We start from the raw sequence: 18,748 nt of genomic DNA on the forward strand, positions 1-18,748 counted from the left end.
CGCACCTCCGGCAACAGAGCGACCCCGGTGACTTGTCCCATTACCACATGCACCCGGCGCCAGTATTCCGCCACCTCGCGGCACTCCCAAAGGATGTGGAGAAAGGTGGCACTAAGTCCACAGCCCCGCTTACAGAGCCCGTCGTCAGAGAATCCCATCGAAACCAAACGGGGACCCATCACGTAAACCCGGTGGAGAATCTTCAGCTGGACCAGACGGAGACGGGCCGGGATGGCCACCTCCTTAGGGGACGACAGTGCGGACTGCCAGTCCTCGTCGTCCAGCTCCACCCCATCTCCCGTCCATGCCTCCCGAAGACGCACTAAGAGGTCAGCCCGATTATTAATAAGTTTTTTATAGATTAGAGAGATAGTGCTGTCAGGCACGTGACCATCGAGTATGCGGTCCTCGAGGGGCGAAGAAGCCGGGACCTTGGTCCCTACCCCAAAGACCGAGAGCAGGGCATGCCGAACCTGGGCGTAACGGAAGAACTCCCTTTCAGTAAGCTCGTATTCACTCTGGAGCGCCGCGAAGGTTTTAACCGCGCCCTTGATCCATAGGTCTCCCACTCTGCTAATACCGATCGTGTCCCAACGCTCAAAGCCTTTCGTTTTCCAGAGGCTTCCCAGTCGGTCGGAGGCAAATAAAGGAGTGGCACATGTTAAGCGCTCACTCCAGCCCATGGCTACATTAGCCGCCTTCCAGATCCTTACCGCAATCTTAGTAGGGCCCGTAAGGGTCCTTCCAGCCGAGCGGGAGTAAAGCGCCCTATTATAGTCACCGCCGGGAAGCAGGAACTTATCCATCTCATACGCCGGGTTCAAGCCAGGCGCATACGTGGCATGGTTAATGGCCGATAGCTGTGAGGCCCAATAGTACCTTCTAATGTCGGGAAGCGCGATGCCCCCGTCGCACCAGGGGAGAGTGAGCTTTCCCAGAGCGATACGCGCCCGCCCGTCCCATACCAGTCTCCTCTGCAGGCTCTCCACCTCCCGAAAGTAGGCCACCGGAATGACGTCGAAGGAGTTCTGAAGTGCATAAAGGAATCTGGGAAGGGACATCATTTTAAACAGTGCTGCGTGACCAAGCGGGGACAGGGGCAGCTTACACCACCGAGCCGTATCCTCCCTCAAACGCCGAAGTGGAAGCAGGAGGTTCTGCTCATAGCGAACCGCCGGGTCCAACGAGACGTACACCCCCAGGTACTTAAAGCCGGACAGAGATAGTTGGATCGGAAGCCGAGGCGGCAAGAGAGGAGGGCCACCAGAAATAGGATAGACACAGGATTTAGACCAGTTAATCGTCAAACCCGAATTTCTCCCAAAGGAAGTAAGAACATCAAAGAGAACATTAAGCGACTGCCGCGGCGAGGTGAGATACAAAAGAATATCATCCGCGTACAACGAGACCCGATCCTCGAAGCCCGGGGCCCACCGGATCCCTCTGATCGAGGGCTCCCAGCGGAGCCAGGCAGCGAGCGGTTCCAAGGCGAGAGCAAAGAGCAGAGGGGACAACGGGCACCCCTGCCTCGTACCCCTACCGAGACCGAAAGGCCGGGAGACCCGCCCATTGACAACCACCTGAGCCATTGGTCCAGTGTAAAGAAGCTTCACCCAGCCAAGAAATCCCTCCCCAAAGCCGAATTTGGTCAAGGCAGCCCAGAGGAATGGCCACTCGATGGTATCAAAGGCCATCGTGGCATCCAAAGAAACCAGTACGGCTGGTTCGGAGAGGTACTCCGCCCTAGCGAGGGCGCCGTGGAGACGCCGCAGGTTAAGAGCGGTGTTACGATGAGGGATGAAGCCGCATTGATCAGGATGGATCAGATCACAGATAACGCTCAGCAAACGATTGGCGAGGACTTTAGCCAGTATCTTAGGCTCGGCGTTTAATAGAGAAATAGGCCTGTAGGAGGCACAGCGGTCTCGTGGCTTACCTTCCTTGGGGATCACGACTATAGTAGCCAGACGCTGGTCGGCGGGAAGGGAACCCGTCTCGAGGGACTCCTGGAACATACGACGGAGGAAAGGCGCGATTTTATCAGGGCGCAACTTATACAACTCAATAGGCAGGCCGTTGGGACCCATAGCCTTGCCAGAGCGAAGGGACCGAATCGCGGTGGCAATCTCGTCAACGGACAAGGGGGTGTCCAGCTGTTCACGGTCCTCAACGGACAGGCCGGGCAAAGCAATATCCCGCAGCAGAAGGCGAGAGTCTTCCTCATCCCTATCCGTCACCGGGGAGTACACGGCCCGGAGGTGGTCAGCGAAACACTCCACAATCTCACCAGGCTCAGTCACACACGCTCCATCCGAGGCCCGAAGCTCCGGGACCACACGATTCACTCTCTCCTTCTTGTCCAGCCAAGCAATCAATTTACCCGCCTTGTCCCCGGCGTCATACAATCTACCCTGCTGCTCCCTATACATAGTCTTGGCAGCATCAGTAACAAGAGACCTATATTCAAACTGCTTCAAGCTGAGGGCATGGAGCCCGTCCGGAGTGACACCCGCCTCCAAGGCCGACTCCAGCCCCGAGATGTCAGTCTCCAGCTTCACCACTGCCTCACTCTTGATCTTCTTAGCCACCACTATCTGGGAGAGGGCGTGTCCGCGGAGCACGGTTTTAAAGGCTTCCCACAGGGACATTGCGGACGACACCGACCCCTCGTTTTCAAGGAAGTATTGGTCAATCGACTTGACCAAGCTGTCGCGAGTTGTAGGGTCTCGCAGGTACCAAGGGTTAATGGGAGCGATCCGCCCTGCAGACCGCGACCCGGTGTCAAAGAGCAGCCACAGCGGGGAATGATCAGAGATACCCCGCGCCAGGTGCCTAACCTCTCGAATCCGAGCAGTCTGGGCCGCGGGCATAAGGAAATAGTCTAATCTGGAGAGACTCCCATGCGCCCCAGATTGAAAGGTGTACTGACATTGTGTCGGATGCATCAATCTCCAACTATCTACCAGACCGAAGGTCTCCAATAGTCCGCCGAGCCATGCCTGGGCAGCGGGGAGGGCCCTGGGCGGGTGACGATCCAGGTCACCCGAAAGCACCGAATTGAAGTCCCCGCCCATAAGCAAAAGACTGTCGGGAAGTTCAAGCAGCATTCGACCCAAGTCCGAAAAGGTGGAGTTCTGGAGGCCCGGGGGGACGTAAACTGAGACCAAGGAAAGGGACTGCCCCTCCCACCTCCCAGTCAGACCCACATAGCGCCCTCTATCATCCGAGACTACCCTGGTGATCTCTAACGGCAGTGAGGATCGCAGGAGAATGCCCACCCCTCTAGAACCTGTGGTGAAACCAGAATGAGCCACGAGACGGTATCCCCCCCTGTTCATTGCATGACAAACATTACCAACCAGATGCGTCTCCTGTAAAAACACCACATCAGGAGCCAGACGACGCAGATACTGCAGCACAACACCCCGCTTGATACGGTCCCCCAACCCATTGACGTTCCATGACATCAACCTCAACCCGTCCCCCCCCATCTCCTCCAGTAGATCAAAGGTCCCCCAGCCAGTAGCACAGCCCCCGAAACTGGACAAAAATCAATACCTCGCCCTGAAAACAAAAAACACACATCAAAACAACTCCTCCCACCCCCCAACCCCCCCCCAAATCCAGCTCCCCCCACCCTGCACCCCTGCGGTCCAAAAAACCACCCCAACTTGCAGTGTGCCTGTCGCCCTACTAACCCCATTCTACGGAAAGACCCCGGAGGAGGAAAGGGACCCGTCCCCGCCCGCCCCCCACACAGGTCATAGTGAGACAAAATGAACAAAAGAAGTAAAACCCAACCGAACAGTGCAAAATGGCAAAGTCAAGGACCAAAAGTCACTCCAAAGGGGACCCGTCACCTTCGGTACCGGCAGAGGGCCCAGGCCGGTCACCCTTGTCCGGCAGCGAGTCCAGCCAGTCACTCACAGTCGCGGGAGAGTCAAAAAAGGCAGTCCGACCCTCATGTTCCACTCGAAGTTTTGCGGGATAAAGCATAGAGTACTTAAGGCCCAGTTCACGGAGACGACGCTTCACCCCCTGGAAACCCATCCGCTGTTTCTGGACAAGTTGGGTGAAGTCCGGATAAAAGTTAATTGACGAGTTCTCATGACGAACCGGGCCGTGGACCCGTGAGGCCTGCAGAATCGCATCTCGGTCTCTATAGTGGAAAAGTTTGGCTACAATCGGCCTCGGGGGGGCCCCCGGCCGCGGTCGACCGCCCGGAACTCGATGGGCCCGCTCCACGGCAAAGAACTTACTTAGGCCAGCGGGGGCCAGCTGTTGGAGGATGAGTTCCTCAACCAGGAGATCAACCGGGCGGTTGTCGGAGGACTCCGGTACGCCTATGACACGGATGTTATTGCGTCGGGCTCGTCCCTCGAAGTCCTCCAGCCGCCGGGCCATCTGCTCGTTAGCCATCTTGATGTCGCCAAGAGTGGTCTGTAGGTCCAACACATCCGCACCAAGGGTAGAAGTCCGCACATCGAGCGCTTGAACCCTCTCGTTGGTTTTAGAGAGATCCGCCCGAATTAATGTGACATCGATTGCCACCGTGTCGATTTTACGGGCCAAGGCCTCGTACTGCGTGGCGATGGTCTCCCTGATGCCATCAATGGCGCCCATGATGTCCTGCAGGGACAGCTCCGGAGAGACGGACGTGCCACCACCGGCGGCGTCTGGGGGGGCGCCGGCCGCTCCAGGGGACCCTCTGCCATGAGTGTAGCGGTCCATGTTGTTCGCCTGGACCGGTCCCCCGCGGAGGGAAGCTTTAGTCTTGCGCCCCTCGGGGCCCCCCTTGCCCCCCATTTGGGCCACGCTCACCGAAGGGGACCGCCGATCAAGGGTCGAATGGGCACCGGCACCGTAGACGGGCGCCTCACCAGAGTCCGCAATATAGCGGTGTGAGGGGACCAAAGGCGATGGGCACACTAGTAGCAGGCGGAGACAAAGGCCTCACGCAGAGGCCTAGGAAACACCCAGCCACACCAAGCGATTCTGCCGTCCAGCCCCTTCAAAGTCCAAAAGTGAAACCGAAAGTGATGGAGCGACCACTGGCACAGCGCTGTAGCCGCTGTTGTTCAATTACACCCCGGCTCCACAGTTCGCCCTCACACCGGGCACCGCCGTCGGGTGGGTCCCAAAAGTTCAGACCACAATAAGTCAGGATTCCCAGGTCCGATTCGATTTCTGAAAGGAGATCCGTGTTCAGCCAGCCTTCATCTTCCAGATTCCGTAAACTATATCAGGATAATCTCAGGATAAATTCCGAGGAGCAGCGAGGGTCCGGGGAGCCCTGTGCTCACGCGACCATCTTGGATGCGCGCTAGGCTCCTCCTCCCTATATATGTTTTTTATATATTACTTGCAGCCCTGATTAGGTTCAATGCCCTTCGTTGAAACGCCTTGCCTGTTGTCTTGGCTGTTTGTTTGGGAAACATCACATTTCAATAAAGGATGCTATAAAGATACAAAGAATTGTGGACTTTCCATTTTCTGGGTACACCATTACATGCTGTTACTTTTCGAAATTTGCCCCTGCTTTACCATAGGGAGATCCCCACTCAGATAACAGAGTTCTCTGCCAAGTCTGAGAAACGTCAAATACGTTTGTAAAGTCACTACTAGTAGTAGCTTTATGGTCGTCTATGACGTTTTTCCTGACTCACTCAACTCCCAGATGTTGACATGGAAGTATACACTTTGAGTAACTTTACACTTGGAAACACCAAATTACCAGAAGTAGTAAAATTACTCAAAAATGTAACAGTATTATCTCCCTCAACAACTTCGAATCCAAGTTACTGGGGAAAGTTCTTGCGGACCGTTTGCGGTCCTGCATTCAGGATTTGGTCCATTCGGGCCAATCTGGCTTTATGCCGCATCGGGCCAACCGGCATAACATTCGACATGTTCACAAAGCCATGGCCCCGGAGTTGGGGCACCCCGCGGCCTTCTCTTGGCAGATATAGATAAGGCCTTCGACTCCCTCAGCTGGGAGTACCTATTCGAACACTTAAGAGCGATCAATTTCAGGCCCCGTTCTAGCGTACGTATGCCTACTTTATATAGAACCTATGGCCTCTGTTCGCATCGCTGGTTATCGCTCTCCCTTCTTCCCCATTGGGCGAGGCACACGGCAGGGCTGCCCCCTGTCCCCTCTCCTCTTGGCCTTGGCGGTGGAGTCCCTGGTGGCGTGGGTTCGTAGGGATCCGGTGCTCAGAAGCTTCGACTGGCCACGATCACAGCCGGACGGTATTGCATTAAACGCAGTTGATGCTTGTTTTTTATGACCAACCCTTGGATCTCGGGCCCACGTATTCTGCAAATTCTTTGGGTCTTTGGTCAGACCACTGGGCTCCACATTAACCCTGCTAAATCCGTGCTATTCCCAGTATGTGGCCCTCAGGGCAGGAACACGTGGGCATCTCAGCTAAAACACGCCACAGAGGGCTTCCAATATTTGGGAGTGTATGTGTCTCCCTGTCTTCAGATTTCATGGGCACGCAACATAAACCCGCTTCTCGCCAACCTTCGCAATGAGACTACTATTTGGTCTTCCCCAGCTCTCACGCTATATGGACGGTCTGCTATTTTCAAAATTGTCTCTCTCCCCAGGGTGCTCTACCATCTTCACAATGTCCCATATGACATTCCGCAAGCTTGGTTTGCCCAAATGAACGCAATACATAAAAAAAATTTATGGGGGGGAGGGGCGTTTCGGATGGCACTGCAGACATGTCGCGGCTGCTGACGTCTACTCCTACCACGTGGCGGCCCACTTTCTATTCATTACCAACTGGTGGTATAATTCACCTACAGACCCAATGTTCACATTAGAGCATGCAGCCATGGAGAGGACTCCCATCCTGCGGTTACTCTATAGTGCACAGAAGCTTGACTTCTTACCACACGCCAGCCGAACAACGATTAGGTTATGGCGGTATACCGTCTGACAAATGGGATGGCACATGCGACTGAAGCAGGCGATGCCCTTATGGCAAGGTAATTATTTGCATCAGGTGGTCGCACTGAAGGGGTTCCACCAGTGGGACCAGATTGGTATCTCCACATTAGGGGACATTATGCCTGGCACCGTCGGTATATCCTTTCAGCGACTGCAGGAGGAGTTTCATCTCCATAAAATCCAGTTCTACAGGTACCTCCAATTACGTCATGCTTTGACCCCCTGGCTTGCAAATCTAACCAACCTCCCAGAATTTCATCCGCTAGAAGGCCGCCTTCTTATGGGCGATCTCGGTGCACACAAAATAAGACAGATATACCAGACGCTGACGACGCACTCCAACACGACCCTACATAGAACGAGGAAGGCGTGGCAGGATGACATCCCTGACCTGACAGACGATGACTGGGCGGAGGCGATAGCTAGTCCTCGGGGCGCCGTAGTAGCCTCCAGATACCGTCTTATTCAGTTTAAGTATGTTCATCGCGTGTACTACACACGTCTTCGTCTCTGGAGAATGGGAGTTGTGGCATCCCCCCCAGTGCCTACGCTGTGACAGGGAGGAGGGGACATTTCTCCATACGGTGTGGAGTTGCTTGGCATTACAGCCTTTTTGGTGTAAGGTATCGACGTGCCTTAAAGAGGTGTTGTCCTGGGACTTGCCACATGATCCCCAACTGTTTCTGCTCCATAGCACAGAGGACATAGGTGGGAACTGATATAAGCAACAGTTACTTATTCTCGCCCTCACAAAATCGCCAAGCGGGATATAGCCCAGTAATGGAAGGGAACTTCTCCACCGACAATAGTGAAGTGGCAAAAAGAGCTGGATAAATGCATGGGTGCGGAGATGGCAGTATTTCAAGTGAGGGGTTGCCCCCAAAAACATAGAAAGATATGGTCTCGATGGGCTACATACCGGGGCATTGATCTCTGTCCTCTTCCTTCGCAATCCCCGTAACAAAAGCTCCATGGGATGTTTGCAAGCCACAACGTATGATATATTGTTTCATCTCTTTGGGTATATGTGTGAATTGAAATTTGCTTGCCAATGCGAGTGGGGTGGGAAAGTGTGCATACAGTTTTCAGTTTTTTCGCTTTTGTTACGTACGTACCCATTGATATTTCCATGGCTGGTAACCCTTCAATATTTTATCATCAAGTGGATTATGTCGGGCTTTCGCCCAAGTGGTACTTTAAAAACCTAATAAAATATGTTTCAAAAAAAAAATTTACTAGTATGTAAGATTTACTCACATGTAAGTTTACCTTTGTGAATAGGCTCCTTTGTGTAATATGATGTGCTGAAAATGCTTTGTGAAGCACAACTAGGAAGATGCACTGTGCATAAGTTTGAATGCTTCGGAGATCATTCTTCTATGGTGTTCAACTGCTTTTCCCAAGAATAATTTAAGATGGGATATGATAGCAATTTGTTTTTTAAGTATTGCCTGAAAGAATCTGCAATCCTAAATCAATTTACTCCCACGTAATATTACTTCACAGTAGTGAAATAATATTCTACTCCGGTGCAACATTAGGTTAACGTAACTTGGCTTCTAGGTGTTCCTGGTTGGGAATGTCATGCAGCATTGGCGAACACCCACAAAACCTAGCAAATGCATTTTGCTAAGCATTTACTCCGCCTTTTGCATATGAATACTCTAGAAAAGCTTCAGTTGTCACAGATTCTTAGGATTTCAAGGAATTTCTGCGAAAATTCCCCCCCATAATGAATCTATTGCAAACGTACATACAAATTTACAGGAGTAGATTTACAATATTTTTGGAGAATCAGGCCCAGATTCTACCCCATGACACAATCCCCATTCTCCTGAGCTGTACTCTCTTCCTTTCGCTAAACGGACCTTCTTTGAGTCTTGACTAACTGAGCCTTGGAACATGCATTGTTTAAATGATTAAAATCATTGAATATTCAACAAGCTTTAAATCAACCCTGGGGCATACAGTATTCAAATGTGACATAAAACGTGTATACAGCCACCTGCTTAAAATTTACTAATCTTGTTCAATGTTCAATAAAAGAGTCCTCCCCACTCTGAAGGTCCTTAAGTCACACCTCCATTCTCTCCTGAGTCCATTCCCATCCAGAGTCATACCCATTGTTGAGCACATTAAGATAACAATTGGGACCAAACGTTGGGGCAAGTAGTTGACTAACCTGTAGTTCATTCAAAGGTTGCCACCAAATCAACATCAAATAGATCCATAAGAGCCAATGCAGTAGCTACTAAAAATAAGATAATTAAAAATAGTGGGAATATACAGTCCACTGTGAAGTACATAGTGTAAGTGATGCTACTGTTCATTTAGTACTGTGAAAACAAGCCAATTCCTTTTCTTGATGTTGTCTACATATTCCAGTTATTGCCCTGAGACTTCTTGCACAGCATTTGTGGGTTCTTTACAGTTTTCTCCACTCACTCACTCTCATTAGTACTATACCTGCACATTTTGGTAGTTGCATTGTAAAGCTTCATTTTGAACTGGTCATTGGAAGTTACAATGAAACTCTCCTTAGTAATTGGAGGGTACCAGGCCAGGCATTTGGGGATGGCACTCTGTTCAATGCGGTCACTGCTCAGGATTTGAAGAGTACCCTCGGTACTGTTGCTCAGATCGTACTCCACCTGAAAAGAATATTCAGTCAAATCAAGCAGGTAGACATAAGTTCACTTCGATGCACATGTTGGTCCATGTTTCCAAATGCAATCACTCTCCCTAACTTTCACAGATCATCCAAATACCTTTAGTGTCTAGTGTTGTAACACCTGCATCTGCGCCTTTTGGGGCAGAGCCAGCATCCATTCACTTATAGCTTAATCTTGGTCTGTAATGTCACAAAGTGAGTGCAACATTTAAACTCACTCTGTTTTTAGTTACATATGAACCCATAACACAGCTTTTGATCAACTTATGATCTTGAAAAAATAAGTTATTTATCTGAATGGAAAAAAAGTTACTTATCTGCAACTGTAGTTCTTTAGTATTTTTATGTTTCATAGGTTCACATCCACTGAATCATTCCCCATCGTTGAGCCCCACAGTAGAATTCAGAAAGCAGTTCTATGCTAAACATAGCCTGCAATGGCTGAAAACATTCACTTTATTATCCTATTCATGTAATCTGAAAAGAACTAAACTTAAGCCAATCAGATTGCAGCACCCTGACCACCACTCGCCTCAGAGCAGCAATACTCAAAGTATGGCCCGGGGGCCACATGCGGCCCTCTTGACTTTTACATGCGGCCTCCTAATCAACAGCAGCACTAGGCTGATGTTTACTCCACTCAGCACTAATATTAATAAGATGTTAAATAAACAGGCAGGTATATATTTAAAGGTTAATTGAAGTAACGAAAGGAAGTAACTAGGGTATCCTGCACCGCTTAACATTCTGAACATCTTTATGTTTTTTAAGATATCTTACAGCAATAGCATACGTATATGATAAAGTCTCTGGCAAAATGATTGCGAGTACCAATGCCTCAGAGGCTATCATACTTCAGATTTTCTAGTACAAGTGTGAACAGCAATTAGTTTTACTGAATATGTGAGCCTCAATAGGGATTGCGGGTGGGGTGCATATGAACCTATGCAAGATACCAATACTGGAGAACTGCAGTTATAGGTAAGAAACGTTTTTCCTTCTCCGGTATTGGATCTTTCATTGATTTATATGCTTGAATTAGAACCACAAGCAGTTAAACAATACATACATCATTTTTGTGCAGTTTCACATGCGACTAATCTTCCACGTTGATGCCCTACAAAGGTCTTTCATTGACACATCTGTGAATAGAACAGCACAAGTGGACACACTTCCTGTACAGTATGCTTTGACTTTACTTTAAAGAGGTCTTCCTGCTGTGCGGCAACAAAACACAATAGCCGTAGAGATCCAGCGGACTGTGCTTTATTTTCAAAGAGAGAGATCTTTACAAAAGGTAACACAGGCTACCAATAGTTGATCTGTCTTTCTAAATTTGTTAGTACTGTCTCTATAACATTTCAAGCACCTTCTTAAGTCAAGTGTGAAGTGCTCTTTCCGCTACATCGTTAGAATTTTGAAACTAGGTTCATTTAAGTGAAATTCTAATGGTACCTTTGGAATTAATCAAGGGTTTGTTCTTAATATAACCCAGTCATCTCTAAACAGCATATAGGGCTCCTTAATGGTAATCGCCTGTCGTTCATTCACTACTCTTGCAGATGTTAATGCTAACAGCAAAGTTGTTTTCCAGGAATGATAGTTCAGTCTGACTTGATGAATGGGTTCAAAAGGACTCTTCAACTGGGAAAGTACTATATTTAATTACAAAGGAATTGGTGGATGCTTCAATGGAGAACAAGCTCTAAAACGTTGTCTTAAGAATTCCATCACAATTCTATTTGACCACAGGAATGTCTTATAGAAAGATCTCATAAAACGTGATATAGCTGGTAAGGGTACTTTAACACACCATAAACAGAATAGTTTTTATTTACATTTCTATGTTCTGTTGGTTGTTTCCGCCCTGCCTCCAGCTAAGTTCTTTTTACAAAACTATGGTATATCTAGATGTGAGTATTCATTGTGTTCAGGAACCGACAAGTTTAAGAACTCTGGTTGTCACAATGGGAGAAGTGCTCTGTCAACCAGTGTGGTCTGTGCCGTGTAGGGGCTATTAGTATGATTTTGCCTGCATCCCTCTTCATCTTGGATCAGTACCTTTGGAACCATGGGTATTGGGAGAAACGAATAGACAAAGATTCCTGACCACGCTAACGAAAGCACATTCGCCCATGACCCTGTTTGCGGGTTCCAATGTGTGTAAAATTGGCATTTCCAGTCCCGGGCAGTTGTGCATGGATCCACTTTTGGCCTGCCACAACGAGTGAAGTCATATAGTAGTTGACAATTTAACTCTCAGTCATGGCAGTTTTATCATCCTGCTTAGGGTGTCCTGGCACATGCTCTACTGTTAATGTGATGCTGTCCTGACCATGTCCAAATTATTAGTGCTTCTATACGCAATAGTTGGAATTTCATGCTTCTTTGAATGTTGATTTGCATTTTTATTGTATTATCTGTGCACACTGGTACCGAAGAGCCCCTGATCCGTGGCCAAAATGTCTGGAGATCTAATGGCAGCTTTTAGTTCTAGGGGGCTGATATGCAAAGTCCACCAGGATGAAGCGATTTAATTCTTGGAGTTATGCTCACTATATCGCCAAAGGGACCCTGGATGTGAAACCACTGCATGTCCAGCTTTTCTTGCAGATGCCTCATTTACAGGTGGCAAAAAGGGGATCAAAGGAATGCATGAGGATATCATCCTTAATAGTGATTTGGGGACAGGTGAACAGAAACTGTCTTTTTAACAATTTGTTGGCAATGTCCATTACATTTGCACACCTTTTTAGTGTCAGATAAGCATTATCTTTTGTAGTATTCAGCCTGGCTCCAAGGAATGTTACCTTCCTGCACCATTTGAGGGACGTTTTGACTCTATGGCAGTAAGACCTACATTTCTGAAGAGACACAGACAAGGCTCCATCGACTTTTTAGCTGCTTGATAAGAAGAAGCTTTTACTTGCCAGTCATAAATGTAAGGATAAACATGATGATCTTTTCTTCTCATATATGTGGCCTCTTGAGCAAGACATTTTGTAAAAATACGAGGGGCAGAAGTGAGGCCAAATGGGATGGCTTTGAATTGTTTATGCCACTTCAAACTTAAATATTTGTGGCGTTTTGGATGAACAGGGATATGAAAATACGCATCTTGGATTTCTAATAATGTCATGTAGTCTCCATGATTCAGAAGATGAAGGATGTCAAGGAGTGTGACATGCAAAATGATTGTTTTCTGAGGTATTTGTTTATTTGTTGATGATCAAGAATTGGCCTCCATTCTCTGGATTGTTTCTTTATTAGAAAAAGAAGAGGTAGAAACCTGTATTTGCTGGACAAAGGGCACTTGCTCAATAGTTCCCTTGTGTAACATGATCAGAAACTCTAAAAGTTACAGACAAAGGTGTAGATGGGATGTGCTTAACGGTGGTGTATGTGGGGGTCTTTGGATATATTCTAAAGTGTAAATGTATGTTATAAGGTCCAAGACCAAACAGTCTGTAATTACACACGTGCAATGCCTGTGATAATTGGTGATTCTTCCTCCCACTTTGTTTGAGGGGAAAACTATAGTGGTCAGTGCTTCCATCACATCACGGTCTTCTGATAGAGTCCTTACTCTAAGATCCCTGCTTTCTTCGAGGAACTTGCTTCATGTAAGCAACTGGCGATAAAGCTCTGCTGTGAAGTATATTGTTGCTGGCAGGCCTTTTGAGGAGGTTGATAGGACGGATACCTCTAGGACTAATATTCTGCTTTAAATGTATATTGAACTCAGCCTGTGGCTTCATGAAAGGGCTGGTGTCTCTGCTATGGAATGCTAAATGATCTTGGCATATCAGTGTCAGTTATGATTGACTGCAAGCTCTTGCCCACACTCGTAAAAAGTGCTTCTTCGATATCGGGCTCCGAAAAATGCAGCACATGCAAGCTGCCTGAACCCTACAGATGTTATTTCCATGGCACAGTCTACTGTGGTAGGCAAGGCTTACTCACCTTCACACTGCGTGTTCTTTGCCTCAGCTCTCTTAGTCCTCTGGCAAAAAGTCCAAATATGTGCTAATGTCCGACCATATTTGCCAGTCGTAATGACCAAGGATCATCAATGAGTTGGCCGCCCTTACCATAGCTGCTGTAATGTAATGTAATGTAAATTTATTTAGCATAGCGCACAATTACCCGGAGGTGTCTTTGCGCTGGTGGTTTATCACCAGATGGTCAGCAACGAGAGAGCAGGTAACCAAGATTGACGGAGTGATTCAGCAAAAAGCCATGTTATTAGCTGCTTTCTAAACTGCAGCAGGTTGGATCGGGAGTGCAAAGTTAGAGGCAAAGAGTTCCAAAGTTTACTGGCACAGAAGAAGAAAGTCCTGCCACCCCATCTAGCTTTGTTTTTTCTGTGGACAGTTATTGTCATGTCAGAGAACCTTTTACCAATATTGTTCCCTCTCTGTCAGGTGGTGTGGTACTGGAAGTGGTTGGGTTTTGCCATCTCGTTTGGGCAGCTTGCAATACTATGGAATTAGCTCAAAGATTAGACCTGTAGGTTAATCATCCTGAGCCTTATATTTTTGTCCAGGCGAGGGACAGCTGCAGAGATTATTGCTGTGTTTCTCATGACATTTACACTTTCATTCCAAATGAAATCTACTAATGGATTAGCTTTAACAGATTTATGAGTGGGTTTTTTGGAATCATAAAAACAACTGGATTGCTTCATTGCTAAATCAAGTTTTTATACACTCATTCTAAAAGAGCATAAAAACCTCAGATGTCATCTGGCGGTGAGTCTCCTGCTGGCAGAGTAGGTGGTGGGGAAACAGGTGCTAAGTAATCATACTGCTCTGAATCTAGATTTAGATAATCTGTTACTACTTCTTTCTCACAATCGTCATTGGAAAAAAAAGTCATCACCCACTGTAGATAATACAGGACGTGGTGGAGGGATTTGAAGTGACGGCAAAATACGTGGTGTATGAGGAGTAAATGGACATTGCTGTAGAACTGCCAAATAAAGTGGAAAATATGATTGCTTTGGTGATTTTGTTTATGAAAGCTCTGGAAACCTTTTTATAGTAAACTGCCGACAGGAGTCTTTAACGAATGCTTAAATCTGTAACAAATGATCGTGGAACACCACCTCCATCATCTCTTTGTGGAATTCCTGTTCATAAGACTCATAATCTTCAAAGTACTGAACGGTTCTAATCACCTGTGAGTCTGTTCGAGGTGGAAATGAATATTCACCCTACATGTATTCCTCATCCTCCTCTTGACATTTAACATAAAAGTCAGCTGGGCTATAGGCAGCACCAAAAGACCCTTCATCATCAATGTCCTGAAGGTAACTTGGTGCTAGAGGTCCCACCTTGCTTGGCGATGCAGGACTCGACAGGAATGGCACTGAAACACCCTTCTAAGTACTTAATGGAATTTTTTTGGGCTTCGTCAACTGCGCCAGTCTCTTCTTCAGTATCTCCATCGACAGTAATACCGATGGGATCGTCAACAGAGCGGCTGTCGAAGGTGAGGTGCCAGTTACCACTGTGGTGGTCGCTGCGGCGATATCGTAGTTGACATTGTTGTTGTTACAGTCCTAGGCAGCGGTAACACTGAGCTCTTCAACGGTTTCTCGTACGTCAATGGAAGTACTGTTGTCTTAGTAAGCCGACAATGTTAGTAAGCTGATGATGTCTTAGGAAGGGCCACAGGTACCTTTATTAAAGCACTGGAGGCTCTGATCCGGGTCTGTGGACCGATGTCACCTCGCCTTTTTTGCTTTGTTGATTAGAGAGCTTGAAGGATGGTCTTTTGTCTCTTGTCAAGTGTTTGCTAGATATTCAGTGTAGCGTCTGTCCTGTATGTTTCAATATGATTTGTCATTGCTGCTTCGCTAGAATGTGTTCCCTGTAACTGGCCCTCTCCACACACTGCCACCTCCAAATTGATGTGAATTTCTCATGCACAAATATGTAACCATGCACTTTCGAAATTAGAATGTATTTATTGCACTATTAAGGCTCTTACCACTAAGGACCGGAGTGGCGATCACCAAATCTTCCTGCTGCTGTGACTTCCGCCTTATTTAAAATCTGCTAACCATCAAACCAAACTATCAAAACCTCCATTAGCACTAACATCTATGCACGCACATTAGGTCCATGTGCAGGGCAAATATTTAGAGTTATTTCTTTGGAATATTTCACACTGCACATGGATGCGGGATATGCAATAGTTAATTTAGAGTTTCCTGCATTGCAATTGTGAAATCTGGAAAGAGGGATATTCGGACCTTCTTTCCTCATGTGTGAGTTTGAGAATGGTGACTCTATCTTGGTTTGCAACCGACACAAACCCCAGATTGACCACATGGAACCTCTTGTTTACCCAGGACACCACCTCCACCATGTAATCCATCCACTTGGGAGCTCCCTCAGACCCATGCCCCCACCGCATCTTCAACCTCGGAAACCAAAGGATTGGTCAGGAGCTCACCACCCTGCCCAACACCTATGTCACCACTGCAACATTTCCTCACACCTGGAAGCACGCCAAAGTCAGACTACTCAAAAAACCCTCCAGTGACCCCAGCAAACTCAAAACCTACCGACCAATCTCCCTGCTCCCATTTCCAGCAAAGGTACTGGAAAAGATCATCAACATGACACACCTGGAGCAGAACCAGCTACTCAACTCCTCCCAATGCAGCTTCCGCAGCGATCACAACACCAAAACTGCCCTCATCGCAGCCACCGACAACATCCAAACCCTCCTTGACCAAGGAGAAACAGCAGCTCTCATCCTTATCGACCTCTCAGCAGCCTTCAACACTGTATCCCACCACAGGCTCCTCGAAAGACTCCACCACATCGGCATCCAAAGGGAAGCGCTCAGAAGAATCACCTCCTTCCTCAGCGGAACCCAGAGGATCCACTGCTCACCTTTCACCTCTGAACTCAAGAAGATCACCTGCGATGTCCCCCAGGGCTCATCCCTCAGCCCTAAGCACTTCAACCCATATATGACCCAGCAGGCCAACATAGTCAGATCCCACGGTCCCAACATAATTTCCTACACACACTAAACTCCACCTCTCACTTACCAACGACCCCACCACCACCACCAGAACAAACTTCCACAGATGCATGACAAGAGTCGCTGACTGGATGAAAAAAAACTGCCTGCAGTTGAATATAGACAAGACAGAAATTCTGATCTTCAACAGCAACACATGGAACGACTCCTGGTGGTCATCAGACCTAGGTCCCACACCCACTCCTTCCAACCGCACCAGAAACCTCGGAATCATCATTGACAACAAGCTCACCATGAAATCACAGATCAACGCTGTCTCCTCTGCCTGTTTCCTCACGTATACCATGTAAGATCTTCCAATCGCTACCCCTACACACAAGATGCACAGTGACACAGGCAGTGCTTAGTATGTAAAATATTAAGTGCAGGTGCACAAATGTTTTAGGCTGCCACACCCACTTTCCCCGCTCCACCCACTTCTTCCACTGGCTCCACCCACTTACTCTATTGGCTCTACCCACATCCTCAACTGGCCCTTCGGAAAGCCAGATGTAATACCCAGTGATTCCATGATATATAGGGGGTCATGTCTTTAAAAAAAACATTCTGGGTCATGTCCGTCAAGTATCCAGGTACATTAGGCTTACACAGTCTTCATATGCACCATATCATCTCCAAATTCACCGCCCACGCACTGCAATGCACATGGCTGCGACATAATCTATCCTGCAAACATGGGTAGTGTACGGTGGTAGGTGGTGTTCCCCACAGAGCTGAAGGTCGGATAGTGCTGCGTATGTGCTACTGCTTTAATAATAGGGTTCCTCTTAAGTGGTTGTTATTGGCACCCTCGAGCAAAGGGGGGAGAGGGACTCCTGCTTTGATTGAGGTGCAGTGTGCTGTGAGTGAGGGAGGGCTGAGGGAGTTGCTTTCAGGGCTGGAAAGACAGACCCTTCCTGAAAGCAGCATCCCAGCCACCATTGGAACGGGGTTACTAACCCTTTCCAATCTAGTAGCTTAGCCCCTCCTAGATTCTTATTATGCACAGAGCTTACTGTTAGTCTATTCAATAAAACCAAATAGATTTTTTGGTACAGCAGGAATGCTGAACTCACAAATTGGAACGTGCTCTCGTATGTAATGAAGAAAAAAGTGGCTCTGCAAAATAAAATATTTGCATAGGATGACATAATGAGACCAGTTTATGGGTCATGTACATGACAGATCAAATGGATTCTTCAAGTTAGCATACCGGGGGGTTATGATTTTTCGAGGTCTTCGAGGACTCTGAAAGCTCTTTTTTGTTGATCACGCACCCTTTGAACTGTGAAGGCAGACAAAACATGCATTCGCAATGCAATAGGTCTCACATTTATGGGAGTTTAAGCTATTGGCAGTATAAATGACAATGCGTTTTATTTATGTTTCAAAAAACAAAACATACAAAAAAGGCATTGTCATTTACAATGCCTATAGCTCAATACCGGCACTTAATTATCAGGACTTGGTCGACACGCGTTGCTGCACGTCATTGACTTTCTTTGATAATAATTTACCTCACTACTGGTACTGGACTTGGCAGTGTGTCACAGTGTTACTGTTATTTTATGGAACTCGTCCGCAGTGTCTGCTGCTGAGCTCGTCCGTCTGTCTCACTCTCATCAATCCACAGTCCCAGTCAGTCAGTGCAATCTCTATGTTCCGCGGCCGCGCTGCCCTTAGTTCAGTGTTTCCGGCTGGCGGGGTGGGACACTGATTTGAGCTGGATTTTTGGTTCACCTGCCAGGGTTGGGTGGCAGCAGGCAGCGTGAGCGTGCGCAGATTTCAGATTGCGCATTGCCATGCCCTAGCATACCCGCGCTCGGGCCGGTCGCACCTCACCACCGAGTTAACGTAACTGGTCACACTTCAATCAACAGCCAATCAACTGAACTCCCCAGCCAGTGCGACTGAGCACGACGACCGCCGACGACGTTGGTTGAGGATCGCAGGCAGCAGTAGTAATGTAGCCACTAGTCCAGTAACAGGCAACAGCTGCAGCACCAGGTGATGCAGGCACTGCAGGCTGTCAGGCCCGCCTGGCCCAGTGTGCCCTAATTTTGTCAGTTAAC

At 47.9% G+C, this 18,748-nt stretch overlaps 1 protein-coding gene across 1 annotated transcript in view; it reads right to left on the reverse strand.

The window, feature by feature from the left end:
• CFAP251 (cilia and flagella associated protein 251) overlaps positions 1-18,748 on the reverse strand; it is a 670,115-nt gene that overhangs the window by 248,128 nt on the left and 403,239 nt on the right. Inside the window, exon 15 of the mRNA XM_085633872.1 lies at positions 9,431-9,615. Coding sequence (XP_085489998.1) covers positions 9,431-9,615 — 185 coding nt within the window. The remainder of the gene's footprint in view (positions 1-9,430; positions 9,616-18,748) is intronic.

The sequence above is a fragment of the Triturus cristatus genome, chromosome 11 (genome assembly GCF_964204655.1).
Source record: "Triturus cristatus chromosome 11, aTriCri1.1, whole genome shotgun sequence".
Taxonomy (NCBI): domain Eukaryota; kingdom Metazoa; phylum Chordata; class Amphibia; order Caudata; family Salamandridae; genus Triturus; species Triturus cristatus.